The sequence below is a fragment of the Phymastichus coffea genome, unplaced genomic scaffold (genome assembly GCF_024137745.1).
Source record: "Phymastichus coffea isolate CEN01 unplaced genomic scaffold, Cenicafe_Pcof_1.1 PCOF00002, whole genome shotgun sequence".
NCBI classification, from domain to species: Eukaryota; Metazoa; Arthropoda; class Insecta; order Hymenoptera; family Eulophidae; genus Phymastichus; species Phymastichus coffea.
In genome coordinates this window covers 6,218,032-6,235,904 of record NW_026706813.1, presented here as the reverse complement: position 1 = coordinate 6,235,904, position 17,873 = coordinate 6,218,032, and the positions used below count along the sequence as shown (strand labels likewise).

At 37.9% G+C, this 17,873-nt stretch overlaps 1 protein-coding gene across 2 annotated transcripts in view; it reads left to right on the top strand.

The window, feature by feature from the left end:
- The window catches only part of LOC131663792 (uncharacterized), a 235,802-nt gene that overhangs the window by 10,428 nt on the left and 207,501 nt on the right, over positions 1-17,873 (top strand). Inside the window, exon 1 of one of the 2 annotated variants that reach the window (XM_058934439.1) lies at positions 3,710-3,746. The exons of the other annotated variant lie outside the window; for it this stretch is intronic. Within the exon in view, the coding sequence (XP_058790422.1) occupies positions 3,725-3,746 (22 nt within the window). The 5' untranslated portion in view covers positions 3,710-3,724. Of the gene's footprint in view, positions 1-3,709; positions 3,747-17,873 lie in introns of those variants that run through there. 2 annotated transcript variants of the gene reach the window in all.

Sequence of the window (17,873 nt, the reverse complement as noted above, 5' to 3'; positions counted from 1 at the left end):
TAATTGCTGGCTTGTCAGCAGTAGTCTGATCATCGAGCCTTAAGCTTTCACTAATTAAAGATACGTCAATTTCACTATTGGGATGATTCTCATCGACAAGAATACTGTCATTTGGGTCTTTCTCTGCTTTGTTCGATGATTTTAGCGTTGGTCATTCGTATAAGAAGATATCCAAGAAAATCAACAGATGTTCGTGTCTTTGAGGCGAATGAGGAAAAGGTTTCATAGTATCACTGCAGACGACCCCCCCACGGATAGGTAACTAATTGTAAGTATTTTCTTATAAGTCTGGAGAGAGTTTTTTATTAAACTTTTATTTGTTGGTATATTTGACATTTATACACAAAGTGTATGATGTCCTTATAGAAATAGGGCCAATAAAAACAGAGGACAGCCTTTTGGTGCGTCTTACAGTCGTCCTGCTGTTCTGCCATAAATTCTTTCTGACGTTTCACGAAGACTAGTTCGTACTGGTTTAACGAAACCACAAGTTTTCAGGTATTAAATCATCGATCGTAGGATCGGACCAGTAGATAAACAGATGTCCATCGACTACTTTCCAGTGGGATTATCTTTCCAGTTCTCAGAAACCTGTCTAAGCTTCCGTGAGTATCAAAGATCTTTAAGGTTTTTACCGACAATGAAAGAAGACGACGAAGCTACTAAGTGCTCTTAAGTTTCGTACATACAAATAGTGCATCAGGTAATACGTTCTCTTCACCTGCCTGATGCACGAGTCTAAGTTGTCATTTGGGTTACGTATAGTTTGGTGCCATACTAGGCTATAGTGATCTATTGCAATAGTGAATTAGTAGCTCTCTAAATATGGTCTACATTTTTCAATCGACTATATAACGTTCAAACATTCAGGCTTGGTCACTGATAGCCTCTGGTCACTAGCAATAAGAATACGACTGGCGAAGCTAAGAACGTGATTTTTTCCATTTAGGCACTCAAGCAGAACACTGCCAAGTCTACTGATATCACTGGAGTTATACTTTACAGTAAAGGGTGCAGTGAAATCGCATCTGATAAGAACATAAACAGTATTAGGAGAGCTTGCACCTGCTCGAAAACAATGCGATGCTTACTGGTGAGCACATACTTGTCGTCTTTTCACACCGAGATAGCATATTTCGGACTCACTAATTTTAGACTTTCTTCTCTTTATCGTTAAACCAGCCTTTTTGATTCTCTTCAAAATGCAAGTTATCTACTTTATATAATCCACGAATATATTAATCACGACGATTAAATCATTTCAATAGGCGAAGGCATATGGCTTTATCTGAGGCGTGACAATGTTAGCTACCATGATCTGGCATGTAGCAAGGCCACCAATCAAGCTAAGTTAATCGAATGAATTTATTTAGGCCGAGTTAGGTATAATGAAAATCGTTATTGGAATTGACTTTTCAGCGAAAAATGATTGCCAGAAGGCTCCAGAAAAGTCCGTGCACTTACATACTTAGCGCGCTGAATTTTCCGCAGTATCACGTCTATATGAAGGAATAGATACGCCGTCAGCTTAGACACAGCACGAATCTTATAAAATCATAGGTACACAGAAAAAATAAGTGGTTTGTATTGAAAACGATATACATATATTCTCATGTATTTTGAAAGGCAGAATCTGAATCTGTAGCATCTGAAGAGCATTTTAAGGTCAAATTCAGGAAAAAAATTGTTTAAAAGAATGTAACTAGTATTTCTATAATTTTGAGGATTGCTGAATCTAAAACTGAAGTTTGTTTGATCTCATCATGTCTGAATCAGGGTTATTTCAAGGTCAAATGTGTATATTATGCCAAAGGATAATACGAGGTCTGTCCGGAAAGTATCGGGTCTACCTTTATATTTTCGTGCTAGGCTATTCTTTATCATCTGGTGGGTGGCATCCTTCAAATTAATCCCCACTTGAATAAATAACACGGTTCCATCGATGTTTCCACTTTTCAAAACAGTCCTGGAACTCACTTTTAGGGATAGCCTTAAGTACACTCGTCGCATTGTTTTCAACCGTTGTTTTGTCATCGAATCGGTGTCCTTTGAGTGGTTTTTTTAGTTTTGGAAACAGCCAAAAATCACAAGGGGCTATGTCGGGACTGTATGGAGGTTGTCGAAGCAATGCGATATTGTGTTTGCTCAAAAACTGCTGCACAAGATTGGATGAATGCGCTGGCGCATTATCGTGATGGAGAAGCCAGTCACCACTTTTCCAAAAGTGCGGCCATTTTCTTCTTACTGTATCACGCAAACGTTTCAAAATTTGAACGTAGTATTCTTTATTGATTGTCTAATCTGTTGGTGCATATTTGTGATGTACAATACCTTCACAATCGAAAAAAACAATCAACATTGACTTAACATTGCTCCGACTTTGACGTGCTTTTTTTTGATCTTGACGATTCAGAATGCTTCCACTGTGAAGATTGTTGTTTTGTTTCAGGATCATAACCATAAACCCATGATTCATCACCTGTAATAACTTTTCTAAGCACATTATCATCATTATTGACCAGATTGTCCAGAGCGATTTCTAAGCGAATGTTCTTCTACTCTGCTGTGAACAATTTTGGGATGAATTTCGCACACACGCGTTTCATTCCCAAATTTTCGGTTAAAATTTTGTGAAATGATAGTTTTTGGTATCCCAAGCTCTTCTTCTAGTTCTCGCACAGTCATGTAACGTTCTTGTTCGATAGCAAATCGCACCCGCTCAATATTATCTGCGGTTTTTGTCGTCGAACGTCGGCCGGAACGAGAATCACTATCGACAGAAGTGCGACTATCCTTGAACCGTTTATACCACTCTTTTATTCGTGTTATGTTCATACACTCGCTTCCGAAGGCCTGTTGCATCATTTCAATAGTTTCCGAACTGGTTTTTCCGAGTTGAAAGCAAAATTTGATGCAAATTCGTTGATCTTGTTTTTCAATCATTTTTAACAATATCAAAATCCGACGAACGCAAAAAAGGCACTGTAAAAAAAGACACGCTGCGCATGAACTATACGTCCGGCAGGTGTCAGTAAGTAACCAATAGATTCGTGAGGCTTTACTGTTGATGTTTCTGTCCGGTAGAGGTCGCTCGAACACTATGGCGCGAAGATATAAACGTAGGCCCGATACTTTCCGGACAGACCTCGTATTTGACTGCAGATCTTGAAAGTTTGAAAAATTTTACGTTAAACTACATTTTTTTATCACGACCTCGATGTGCATTCGAAGTCACTATATGTTGATATATTCATAATTAGTATGACGATTACAAAAAAGAGTATGCCTTTTTTTTCTTATTTTTCTCTCGATATGCAGAAATCAGCTACTTATACTTATAATCACCAAACTTGTTGGATGACAAAACTAAACTATTATTTATAAAATAAACTGTTTAATTTATCCAAATCATACAGTATGATATGTTCTGTCTGGTTTACAAGGTGAGAGAAGGAGAAACTTAGCGGTAGGCTTCATTCATGCCTCGTGACCCATTGAAGCGTCATGAGGAAGCTGAAAACGCAAACGTTTTGCAGGAAAATAGTCGGATTTCCAAAGGAAGGAGCAGAAGTCAAAGAGCATAAATAAAGGTGGAAAAATAAAAGACTGACTTTGTATACGATAGTTCTCAAGCTGATACAGAAAAGAAGCAGTACATCAAAGAAGGGAGACAAATGAATTAACAGAGCTGTGGATGATTGATTGTTAATTGATTGATTGATGGATGTCTCTTTATTTACTATCAAGTAATATAATACAATACAATATAATATATAATATATGTAAATATTATATTTTTATTTTTCCAATTTGGTCAAGATGACACATTAAAATATATTAATATACATTATCACGCATCATAGCCATAGTATAATCACATGCACATAATATTAATAAGCATAAATATAACTAAACAATGAATTATTTGTATAGAGATTTTCTCAATTAATGCCTAGAGTAAAAAAACTGTACAAAACATAAATATAAATAACTTATCATTGATTTATTTAGCTAGATAATAGACCAATTTTTTGTTGAGGACATCATTATATGATACCTGAAAGACTAGTATGTTTTCTTTAAGACTAGTAATGCAGTCAGAAAAAACTTTTAGAGACATTTATGTCAATCAAAACAAATTATATAAATAGCTCCATAGCATCCCCCTCCTGCGGATCCAGTTTAAAAAAGTGTGCATATGTTCTCTTCTTGAAGCCTTTCAGCGACAATACATGTCTCAGAGGCTGAAATAGAGATTTTCAGACACGGTCACCCATAATTTGAAAGGACCTGTTGGTCATCTCTGTCCTCGCCTTGTGCTTATTGGAGAACACGGCCAGGTAGCCTGGCTCCTCCGTTATCAAGCATTTATACATAAGCAGGGAGGTAACATCTTTGCGCATACCTGTGCTCAAACCAACCAAACTTTTTGCTAAAGGGAGAAACAGACCCATCTCGCGAGATGTCGAAAATACATATATCGTACACATGCATTGCTCAATCTCTACAATATTACCCTCTGCTCCACAGAGAGTTCTGTAGCACCTCAGAGGTAACTTTGTAGGTACAACCCTTAGGAATGTAGGATTCCAGCCACGTAAGAGTCGATCCGGAAAATCCAAGGTTATGGAGTTATCTGGGAAACTTAAAAGGTGATATCATATCAAAGGCCTTGCTGAAGTCCAATAATAATAATAATGTCACATCCTTTTTGTCAATGACCATAAGTATACGTATCATCAGTCAGCTTAATGAGTGCCGTTTGTGTGCTGTGATGCTACTTGAAACCAGCCTGGAGGGAATCCAGAAACTTTTCCTTATTTAAATACTCTTTGATTTGGTCATGGGTGAGCCCTTTAAGAACCTTAGATAGAAAACAGAGTACGTAATACTATCGGACGAAGTCCGAGATTCATGATAGAGTATTCCTCTTTTTTAGAGCTATCAGCCAGGTCTGCTTCCAGACACCCGAGAAGACTCCCCTAGGAAATGAGGAAAGGAAAAGATTAAGACCATGTATTCGTCTAATACAGGAAGTGTCTTCGCCACAACTTCATGGGAATTCCATCCACCCCGCCAGCCTGCGATGAGAAATGCGACATATTGAAGATAGTGTCATTGATAGTGACAGATTTAAAAATAAAGCCTCCCTCGCTCATAGGTTCAACATCGGCCATCTCACGATACATATTATCGAGTGCGGAGACAGAAATTCCACAAATCTCATTACTAAGCTTAAGAAACTCCCCGAAAACATCCGCCCGCTCAGTTCGTTTGTAACATCTATACATGATATCATGTCATCTGCCAACAAGATTCTCAACTCCGGATCAAACAGAGGAGAATATTTTTTCTTAGAGTATATTATCATCATAGGTACTAGAACATCCATTGTGTTAGTTAAATTTTCGCTTAGACAACGAACAGCTTCCTCCAGATCCGCTTCAATAGCCTTAGCAGACTATCAGTCGTAGTATCTCAAGATGTCTGCCAGTGTTTTTGGGCGAATAGCTGGAAGATTCCGTCCAGCAAAGCTTTCTTGAATAAAAGATGTCTAAATATCTATCGTGGCGTCAATGATGATATGCTTACCAAAGCTGGACAACAGTTAAGTCTTGTAATCTTTAATAACGTCTCAAGCATCCGTTATAATTATGTTAATCTATGTGTGAATTACCCACAAGATGAGTCGCGCCGTGCTGAATGAGCTTCAGAGACAGTTCATCCACTAAGAGCGCAAGCATCATCTAATCGACAGACCATATCTGCGTTGAGATTGCCCATAACGATTTTATAGCTGAAACCATCACAGAGTTTTTTCAAAACAGCAAAAAGATCCGAACCATGTTGTAAAGGTACCTTAGGTAGATGGTAAATGACCCTTACAAGTATCGGAGGAGAGTCGCTTATTGTCACACTACAAATCGGGTACTTTGGGATTTCTGCTTTCCCAGGATTTTCTGTGACAGATGAAGCCAGCCTCGTGACTTTGTAACTGTTGCATATGAAAATAACAATTCCGCCTCCGTGTATATTACGATCTTCTCTGATCACCAAAAACCCTGGCACCTGAATGTGGTCATCCACAATCCGACTTGTCATCTAGGTTTCAATGATCACAATGACTATGTAGGTCCCTTCACCGGGAGCAGGAGAAGCCTTTCAACATGTGCTTTCAAGAACTTTCTATTGAGAAACTTCGTCCGGAGCAAACTATAGCTATGTATAACTCTTTGAGTCCCTGCGGTGAGTAGTCACGCCATTACCTGTTTGCCACCAACATCCTTCCCCTCTGGTCCTTCATTTTTCTCCAGCAACTCCTGCGCTTTATCATCATTTAGGGATGCAGCCTTCAGATATACCTCGAGCGAAGCTTCCTACCTAGACTTAATGGCATGCAGATCTGCAGCCATCTCGAAAGCACATACCCTCTCAGCCGTTCTGCGTCAGACCAGGAACCGCTCACCACTGTACCTCTCTTACCTGAAGCCAAGCCCCTTCGTAATAGGGTTCGGATTTGGAAATGTTTTAAATTGTGGTAGGGACAGCTATTCCCTGCTAAAACAAGGACATTCAACCGGATTGAAAATCCAATCCACTTTGAGTCTATTTCTGAATCCTACAAATGACAATTTAAATACATTAAAGTAGAATAAATTTTAATTCATTTTAATGTTTTTTTATCCCAAAATTAATTTTATATATTATAATAATTAATTTCAGGATAAAAAAATATTAAACGGGATTCAGATCGATTCCAGTTTGATAAATTTAAATTGTTATTTGTAGGATTCAGAAATAGACTCAAAGCGGATTGGATTTTCAATCCGGTTGAATGTCCTTGTTTTAGCAGGGTTCATTTATAAAAATTCTTTGTGACACAGTCGCCAGTAACTTCGGGCCGAGTTGATTCTAATCTAGCTCGGTAGCATTTGGGTAAGTGTCGATTAGCCGTTGTTTGTCTTTTAAGACCTCTCCAAGCAGCCTCTCACTTCCAAGCTTTACTACTCGTATACTCGTATACGAGGGTCGTTTGAAAAGTCCGTGCAAAGTCAGATAGATGGCGTTACTAGTGCGTAACAAGGTTATTTTCAGTTAGTGGCATATCTTGGAAGAGCACACACCAAGTTTCAGCCAGATCGGCCAATTACTTTGCTTTTTACATTCGTTTCAGTCAAAGAAATCGAGTGGTTGTAAAAAATGGACGAAAAAGAATTTTGTGTATTGATTAAACATTACTTTTTCAAAGGCAAAACGCCTCAGGAGATTAAACAGAAGCTTGATTAACATTATGGTGATTGTGCACCTTCGATTAGAATGGTTTATAAGTGGTTTCAAAATTTTCGGAGTGGCCATATGAGCACAAAAGACGCTGAACGTTTTGGACGCCCTGTTGAGGTTACCACTTCAGAAATCATTGATAAAAATTCATGATATGGTGATGGCTGACAAAAGAGTGAAGGTGCGTGAGATTGCTAGTACTGTAGGCATCTCAAGCGAATGGCTACATAATATTTTGCACCGACATTTGGACATGAAAAAGCTATCCGCTAGATGGGTGCCGCGATTACTCACGATTGACCAAAAATGAGATCGTGTGAAGTGTTGCAAGAATGGTTTGCAGCTGTTCCAACAAAATCCGCAAGACTTTAAGCATCGTTTCATCACTGTAGATGAAACATGGATACATCACTATACTCCTGAGACCAAAGAATAGTCTAAACATTGGGTTACCAAGGGGGAATCTGCTCCAAATAAGGCGAAGACAATTCCTTCAGCCGGGAAGGTTATGGCGACTGTCTTTTGGGATTCGCAAGGAATAGTCTTCATCGACTATCTGGAAAAGAGTAAAACCATTACAGGCGAATATTATTCATCGTTATTGGATGGTTTGAAAACCGACTTGCTAGAGAAACGTCCACGATTGGCCCACAAAAAAGTCCTCTTCCACCAAGACAATGCGCTAGCTCACGCCTCAGCAGTTGTGGCCGCAAAACTGATGGAGATAGGGTTCCAACTCGTTTCACATCCCCCCTATTCTCCAGACTTGGCTCCGTCGGACTACTATTTGTTCCTTAATATAAAAAAATGGCTGGCGGGGAAAAGATTTTATTCAAACGAGAAGGTGATTGCAGAAACGAATGCCTATTTTACAGACTTGGACAAATCCTATTATTTGGAAGGGATTAACAAACTACAGCAGTGTTGGATGAAGTGTATAAGCCTAAAAGGAGACTATGTTGAAAAATAAAAAAGATTTATTAAAAAAAATCAAGCAGTTTTTATTTTTGCACGAACTTTTCAAACAACCTTCGTAGGAAGGCAAAAAAAGGGTAGTAAAAAACCATAGAAAAAACGCAAATAAAGGGATTCTTACGTAGTTTTTCACTTCCAGCATCTTTCGGGTACTTCATATCATAAACCTAATAGTACCACCGTATTCTACGTGAAAAAGTACTGTGACGGTAAACGTCAAATTAGCGCTAAAAGTCTAACCTAATTGCTGCCTGCGGGGCAGCACCTACCGGGGAGACGAAAAACGTAACGAAGGAATTCGGCACCCAAGAGACGGAACGCGCGCGATTGAAATCGAGACAGTGAGGGTTTGACCATCAACACGCTCGCCCGTGTATACGAAACCAGCTACCGCTACACGAGTCACCGGAGTTGAATTCCGTAAGCAGAGCGTCCGCACCAGAGCCGATTTTGGGAGACTGCTGTTGCCGAGCTGCCGTGCAGATACCAAGAGTGCAGACCGGAGCCAGCAGAGAAGCGCCGTGTCCTGTGACTTTGAAAGTGTGTGTGAGGTTTCGCCATCGAGGGCGAAGCCGCGTGCGCGCGAGTTCGCGATCCGCGACACGAACTAACAAACAGACCGCTTTCACGCAGTGTGACTTGTCACCGTGATCTTCGGGCGTCTGCCGAATAAAGGTAAGCTGGCCAGCTTAATCTCGCGATCGCAATTGCATGCGTAACAATTAATTTTCCGTGCTCGAAGCGTGCATGTAATAGCTCTACGGACAAAGAACAGCGAGCGTCCCGACACTGCATGTTGTTGTCGAGCGAGTGCCGATGTAAGCATAAACACGCGGGCCGATCTAATATAGCGTTTTAAGAGATAATAAAGAGTTTTCGTACACGATGTTAACAAGTACTTTCAGAGCGTTCTCTTCACTCCCGTAGATAGTTGGTTGACTGACATCTGTTCCCTCTTGCTCTCCGACTTTCTTATTTGATATAGGTGATTGCGAGTGCGTTTACGCGATCATCGTAATAAAAATAATTAAACGGTAAGCAACCCCGTTACAGTACATAAAAAAAAACGTATATTATATTTCAAAATAACGCTAGAATATCCTTGAATTTCAATGAAACACACGTATTCCTTGTATTTTTTGCGTAGAATTTGACCGTGCTGTTGATTTTAGCATACAACCTATCAAAAAAGTGCTAGAGGTGAAAAACGTATAGACGTATATAAGGTATTAATTGAAAACTTATGTTATCCAAAATTTTGCACTAATCTTGAATGATTATACCTTTACCTTTATACGAAGTGAATAACTCACTTCAGAGGAGTCTTACTTCTGTTATATCGAATATCGATCGTATAAGGATATATTTAACTCTATAAAAAGTAGTCAGTAAGTCTACTACATACTTGCTGATTTAACTCACAAAGAAGTATTTGTCATAAATAAAATTAATTTGTTTATGTGACGTCGTACATCTTCGATGTAGTGAAGTATCAGATATGTATATTTAACAATACTTTTTGTACATACATATTTTTTTATAAGATTTGAACTTTGTGCTGTTTTTCTGTTGCAGTTTAAATATACATACACTTCAATAAAATACAATCTAGAACAGTATTTATGAAAGGGGAGTAGGATGAAGATTAATGCTCTGTAAACAGTAAACAAATTTTATAGATTTATTAGTATCAAAATTTATTCTTTTTGGCAAATTGAAGGGTGGTAATAAATGGTAGCATTTGAAACAATTATTTTTTTTACACCAAGAACAGTTGGCAAATGCCAGTGCTCCGTATCTACATTTTTCTTTTTTTGTTTCAGGAGCAAAACATATTTGTTTTACTTTTTGAAATATCTCTCTATCTGCAATTAATCTAAAAACAAACCAAGCATATTGCAGCATGTTTTTAAATCCTGGAGCGCTTAACTAATTATGTATCAAAGCATGTTTTTTTATGCAATCACGTCTGGAGCTGATGCAAATTTGATTATTGAGTACATAAGTAGAATTTTCCAAGAATTTAAAAAAATATTTTATTTGGCGATAAAAATATACTCATAGCTGAACCAATGGAATGTAATCAGGTGGAATCATTTTGAGAGTGCACATATTTTCTGAATTAGCGTTTATAAATTGATCAAATGGATTATGATTTTAGTGTCCAGACCAACTATCTAATAGTATCATAAACTTATTCTTACTACATATGGCTTCAAAACATTGTCAACGTAATTTTCCAACAAAATTGATGACAATTTGCCAGATTTTGAAAATGTAACAAACGTATTTCCATATTACTAAATTAATGAGTTAATAGTTTTCTGGATAACAGGACTAAACTTTCCACTGGGTTCTTGCAAGCATATAAAAACTTGAGAAACTAATTTTCCTGATTCTGTTAAGGTGTACTGCGCTCTATAAGAATGTGCAACCTTGTTTACATTGCTTATATATACCTTAACTCCTTTTAGGTCCCAAATAGTAAGAGTACAATTAACATTTGTACGATATGCGCAGCCAGTTTGATCACTTTTCAATTCATAGTCTAAATCAAATTCTCTGATCAAAGATGAATATTCTTCTTGAAAATTTAGTGTATCACTTCTTAATGTATCGATTGATTTCTTTTCTGTTGACTTTAGATATCTAGTAACTTTTCTTTGGCCAATGCGAAACTGTCTTATATTTTTTTACCCATGAGAAATAAGCAATGAATTGGAATTTTTCTGACATAAACTGTATGGCAGCTTGCATAGCCTATTTTTGCAAATTCCTGGTTATTACATGAAAATTATTTGTTAGGGCTTCATTAAATCTTTCAAGTGTCCATTTTTTAATCAAAATACTTCTCAAATTTAGTTCCATCTTTTTGAATGTTTTCTCTAATTGATCCGTTTGTCTTTACGATATAATTTTGCACCACGATTATTTTGAATTGTAAGCAGTTTACTGTTAGGATGTTCTGTAACTAAATTACAAACTTTTATTTTGTAATCTAATGAAACAATATCATAATCAGATTTCGACTTTTTTTCTTCTGGTTTGTATAAGGATTGACTAGATTCAAAGAAGTTTGATTCATCAGTTGTTTGAGATTTACTTGGTGCTATGAAGTTTGTAATAAATATCATTTATTATACAAGACTAATTATGCCAATTAAATAATAATTTATGGATTACGCGTGGAAAGAAATAAAATTGCTTAGGAACATAATTTTATTTGATTTAGTTTAAAAACGTAAAATTTAATAATATTTAAATAATAATTTGCACATATAAATCGTATTACATTAAAATATAGATCAATACTTAAATTTTAACAGCTTTAGAAATGAAATTTATGAAAAAAAAGTATTTCAAAAATCTTTCAAAAATGTTTGAAAGTTAGCTTTTGAAACATATGGCGAAATCATGTCCAAGTCATTTTATAAATAAACCTCATCAGACTTGTCTGTTTCAAGATTATCAATAAAATCCATCATATAATCAGCAAATTGTTTACCCATTATTTCTGAATAAGGTAAGAAATTATTGCTTTCATTAGTTTGTAAGTAATTTTTTTCTTTTAATATTTGAAAGCAAATTAGTATACTATCAGAAATGAAATTATATTTCTCATCTACACGTGATGTATTAATTAATTCACTTGTTGGTGATAAAGGCTCCATATTCTTCAGTGTTTAACTAATAATTAACTTTTATAAATATTGTAACACTGTGATTGATTATTGATTGGGGAAGGTGCGGGAGGCTCTTTCGTTCCACTATAAATGTGATGATGGGCCTCGTCACGAAGTTGGCGGGCTGGGTGTTAACTCGAGAGGACGGGAATGCCGGGTGCATACAGTAATGACTATCAATCAACTTAAATTATATTTAGTCCATTAACTCTTATAAAATTAGAGACAACGCGGATTTACACGTCGTTTTCTGTGCCTGTGTGCCTTCGCTCTACTCTATTCTTTCTCCTCGCCACACGTGTGTAGGGTGGAGCAATGCCTTGGCGGCTTCGCTCTTGAGAGCGGATCGCTGTGGGTCGCCCTGGGTCGTTTGCACTCATTCTCTCATTTTACGCGACGTATCTTCTCGACGCTGCTACTCTCGCTTCCAATTGGCTACCACTAACGATGCCAGCCACAGATATTGGTCCTGAAATAAAGCGTTGCAGGCATCGGTAATGGTTTTTGGCGTTATCATGCTCGCCATGGCTACAGTGAAGGAACGAGTCGCAGGAGAGAGAGCACGCCAGATAGGACCGGCCATCTTAGCCAGGGCCCCGTCACAATATGTTTAATAATTTAAAAATTTACGTGTAGCAATTATAACTCTTTTAATTCTGTGGAATTCTTTATATCTTATACAAACTGTTAGTTCGTTTTGAAACCGTCATACCTACAAATCAGACTTGTTATTGAATATTGGAACTAAGAAATCTAACATTTCGTCGTTTAGCAAAATATAATTTTTTAAATTAAATGACGTTATAATTTGAACATAACCCATCACAAAAAAACGAAGCATAGTGAAATCACTATGCTAATAAACTATTTGAAGTTGTGACGGAGAATCTCGGCTAGGCCGATCTCGTCCGTTTAGCTTTCGCAAATGTCCGTGCGCCGCGCCAGGCTGAGAGTGTGTACGTTTGGCACACACACTCATGCTTGGACCTTTTGTTTACGAGGTGCTGAACACGGGCTGAGCTGACTGCTGGAGCGACGCAGATGGCGCAGAAGAAGAGAGAAAGAGAGAGAGAGAGAGAGAGAGCGCGCTCGAATCGCGGATCGCCGCGGAAAATTGGAGAGTCTCTGCTAGGCTTTGGGCAGAGGAAGTCGCGCGCGCGGATCAAACCGAAGGTTACGGTTTTTCCGAAGTTGGCCCCGCGACCTCGTCGACGTCTTTTCGTTTTCGGAGACACGCCCGGTGCGCGGACGAGTATTTAAGTGTGAGGCTGGGTCGCGCCCAGCCATGTCCCGAAAGATACCCGGCACCGGTGCGTGTGGGTAACCGGCGAGGTGCGCGGGTGCGCGCGCGTGCAGTTTGGACGTGCTGCAGCACCGAGCAACAGGGAGGAGGCGGAGACAACAGCAGCAGCAATCAACCAGCGAGTTCCGGATTGGGAGAGCAGCATCGTAGAACAAACGAGAGAACGGGCGAGGAGACAAATAGCGACGACAACAAACATCGGCGAGACGGTCAGCGAGGAGCGCACCAGTGACGTCACGCGGTGGAGCGTTCTAGCCGTCAGAAAGGCTGAAGGTCGAGGTCGGTGCCGTGTTTTCCTCTTATCTCTCTCTCTTGCATGTTTGGGCGCCAGCTTATGGGTGGTAGCACGGCAGACCTGCTGGCTATCCCGTTGGTAGTTTAACAGCGGAAAGTATTTTGTCGGGCATTATTGTAGCGATTTAATTTATAAGGAGAATCGGCAGGCTGATCAGCCACCGATTCACCTTTCGCGTTCGGATTCATTGTTGTGCCGCTCGTAGTGTATAAGCGCGAGATCGCTGTATTGTAACTCATTGTTGACGATTAAAGGATTAGTGTTAATCCGCTGTTGTGTTTATTCGCCGTTGTATCACTCCTCATCCCGACTTCGAATCTGTGCGTTTAACGTGTTTATGCTCGACGCGTTATTCAGTCGTGGGAACGTCTTTTGCTTCCCGAATCCCCGAATAAATAATTTGTGCGGACAGCCGCGAGCAACCCAGACGGGTACGGCCGGAATTCTCCGTTACAAAGTAAATATTTTTTAAAATAATAATTTCATGCACATTAGAAAAAGAGAAAAAATTTTTTTCTTTCAAATTTCTATTGTCCATTTTTTGTCTATATAGATACATAAGTATAATACGTATAATATACGTATAGTTTGTGTACACAAACTAATTGTGTGACATTGACGTTGATGAGTAGAGAAAAATTATTATTATTAAATAAGTCCACTTTGGCCTTGACTGTTACTAGCGACGCCATCAGCCAGCTTCGCAGCTTGTTGAGATTTTTCTTTGTGGGCGCCAGCTACCGTTCTCACATTAGGAGGGTGGATAGCGGTGCAAAATGGCTAATGGGGGAGAGGGGTGATGTTTTCGTCGCTTTGCTGAAAACTCGGATCCGTTACCTTGTAGGCTCGTACTGGCCTTGCTGGCCACCTATATATATGAGAAAGGGAGCGCAAAAAGCCTACTTGACGTGCGAGAGAACGAAGGCGGTCGACTAGTCAATTATTTACCGGTGCATGAGAACTCTACTCAGAAGCGGATAGTCGAAGTGGCTCCTTCCACGATCGTCTCGTCAACGGACAAGATCGGTGATGAACAGGGAATTGCCTTAACGACGCATATTCAAAATGGCATCGGCGTCTCAACGCGTTTTTGCTGGCTCAAAACAGCCCGGCCGCGAAAGTTACGGGGGATGTAGAAAATCACAAGGCGAGTCAAAGAAGCAGAAAACAAGATATCAATTAAGAAAATTATATTTTATTGCGCAAGAACAAGATTTAATCGAATTCCCCTTCCAGGTTAGCCCAAGATTAGTTACTATTTTATCCGTCGAATCTATTTCTGCCTACATATACCTATTCGTCACGAAGCTTGTGAACTTACGTGGTCATTCGGCACACTCCTAGTCGCGCAACGAAGAAAAGAAAGCTGTATAAGTACTCACCGTCGCTCAGATTTTCCGTTACCATTACGGACTCAGATACATTGTTATCAATATTTTTCATATGTCTGCCTCAACTAACAGGACAGTTTAACTCAATAGAACAACAAAATATTAATCAAATTTGTCAACTGCATAGCAGTATATTTCTTATATGCTTAAGAACCGGTCAATTATCATTGAATTTATTAGAGCAATATGTTATCAATGTCGTGAAACCATATGTACAAGAGAGTAGGTTCGTATTACTGTTAGATCAATTGCCTGAACATAATAATTAATTTGCTCGAGTTCATCCAGATACAAGTCAGTTGCTCAAACTCATATTACCTCGTTGCACTCCATTGGTTTAGCCATGTGATGTATATTTTTATCGCCAAGTAAAACATTTCATCAATTCCCTGAAAAAATTGAACTTATTTTTTCAGTCACATTTGTATCAGCTCCGGACGTGATTGCATAAAAAAACATGCTTTGATACATAATTAGTTAAGCGCTCCAGGGTTTAAAAACATGCTGCAATATGCTTGGTTTGTTTCTGGATTAATTGCAGATAGAGAGATATTTCAAAAAGTAAAACAAATATGTTTTGCTCTTGAAACAAAAAAAGAAAAATGTAGATACGGAGCACAGGCATTTTCCAGTGTAAAAAATATAATTGTTTCAAATGCTACTATTTAGATTACCACCCTTTAATTTGCCGAAAAGAATATATTTTGATGCTAATAAATCTATAAAATTTGTTTACAGAACATTAATCCTCATCATACTCTTCTTTCACAAATACTATTCTAGATTGTATTTTATTGAAGTGTATGTATATTTAAACTGCAACAGAAAAACAGCTCCCAGTTCAAATCCTATAAAAAAATATGTATGTACAAAAAGTATTTTTAAAATATACATATCTGACATTTCACTACATCGAAGATGTACGATGTGACATAAACAAATTAATTTTATTTATGACAAATACTTCTTTGTATGAGAGCGTACTAAAAGGGCTTGAACAATGGTTTACTGATGCGCCCATAATATTTATACGCAGTTTACTCAGCAGGTTCTTCTCTGCCGATGAATTTTGTGCGGCGCTCACAGGAGTCTCCACTGAACTTCTCGTCACCGATTTGTTTACTGCACTGCTCATTGCTGTTGCTGTTATTGGTTTCGTTAGGTCAACTAAAGAGACAGAGACAGAGGAAAAGAGTCAAGTTACCGAGACGATCACTATTATTACGTTATCAGCGTAAGCAATAAGTAATATATTTTCAGAGAGTTACGGTTTTGGAAAGGTGTTGTATATTCCATTTTAGAGTAGTGGCCCTAAAATTAATATCTAAGCTACACCGGCCGTAATTTTCCTTCTTCTTGGATCATAAGCGATCTGATAAATCACTTTTCTGTAAACTTACATATATTACATTAATATATGTAAGTAAATAAATTACCTAAATTTTCTTAAGTGTCAGTTTCATCAAAATATCCACTTTTCGCTTTTATTATTATTGCACAAATACTTACGAGGACTGTATGAACTATACAGGGTATTCCATTTTAAAGAAACCACTCCGAAATTTTCTATGGTTGCTGTTCTACAAAAAAATTGTTCAGATAAAAGTTGTTTCGGACAATGAGAGACACCTTTCCCAGAAATCGAATTTGACCTTGAGATTTATTTTGTAACGGGCTGTTTGGATTATTTAAAAATTTACTGACTAATAAAGTAATTAGTAAATTAACTCAAACTACTCAGAAAGCCAACGACTACTCTCCGTACTCCACATTGCATAAGCGTCAAAAAATTAGAAAATTATTAACAATACTAAAATAATTTTATTTTTATTTTTTTCATATGCTGTAACACGATGAGCACCAGCATTACTAATAATTAATAAAAAAACTAATACTGTCGACCATTCCTCGAATTATTACTGCCTTATGCCAACAGCAACATCATCTACGCAGAAAATGGATAAATTCAACAATATGAAGTCTGGCCGAAATGCGAAGAAAATAACTATCGCATAAAATAAGCGAAAAGATAAATTACACGATATTCGAAATATAAATCGAAATATTTCCAAGTTAACTTATACCTATGCAAGCGTATGCTGCGCTAGCCACGCCCACCTATATAGGCTAATGTAAACGAATTAGAAAGAGATAGCTTAATAAATTAGACAAGGAGGGCGCATCGCATTTACTTTGACGAGGCCTAGTGAGAGATAGACTAATAGTCAAATCATATGAGAAAAGGACAGCGCTAATTAATAAACTCTCGCTACTTCGAATTGATACTGCTAAGATCTACGGCTAGAAAATAAATGATAAGAGAGGGAAGACCCAGAGAGTGCCGATGGCTTTGTGATAGACTGGACGTCTGGTTCCAGCTATCAATTTTCTGAGTTTTTATAATTGATTTATTGTTACAATTTGGTAAATTAAAATTAATGTGTTAGCATCATAGCTCGCTCGTGCTCATTGTAATTTATTTTATAAATTGTAAAACAGTTATCCAAGATTTATTGGGCTGTCAGAATAATTTTTATAATTAATAATTGCCTGTGGAATTGCCAGGACATTGATAGAAAATTATATTTATTTGCTGGAAGTCCTGAGAAACTGAGATATTATTATAAGCTCAGAATTACACCTCCATTACCCTAGAGTGAGTACCACAAGATTTGTAATTCAGCCAGCCTTAATTTTTAAACAATTCCTCTCACTATTTAACCCTTTAGCCTATAGCCACGAGTCTGACTCGTGGTAAAGAATTTGTGCCATAAGCGAAAACAACGAGTCTGACTCGTGGTAAAGACTTTGAAATAATAAATTATTTTTGTCAACTGATCAATTGATTATGTACCTAAACATTGTTTATTATTTCACAATTCCTTTCGTTGCATTGAAATATATATGTTACGAAAAGTATACACTTTGCGCCAGTTCGGGTAGAT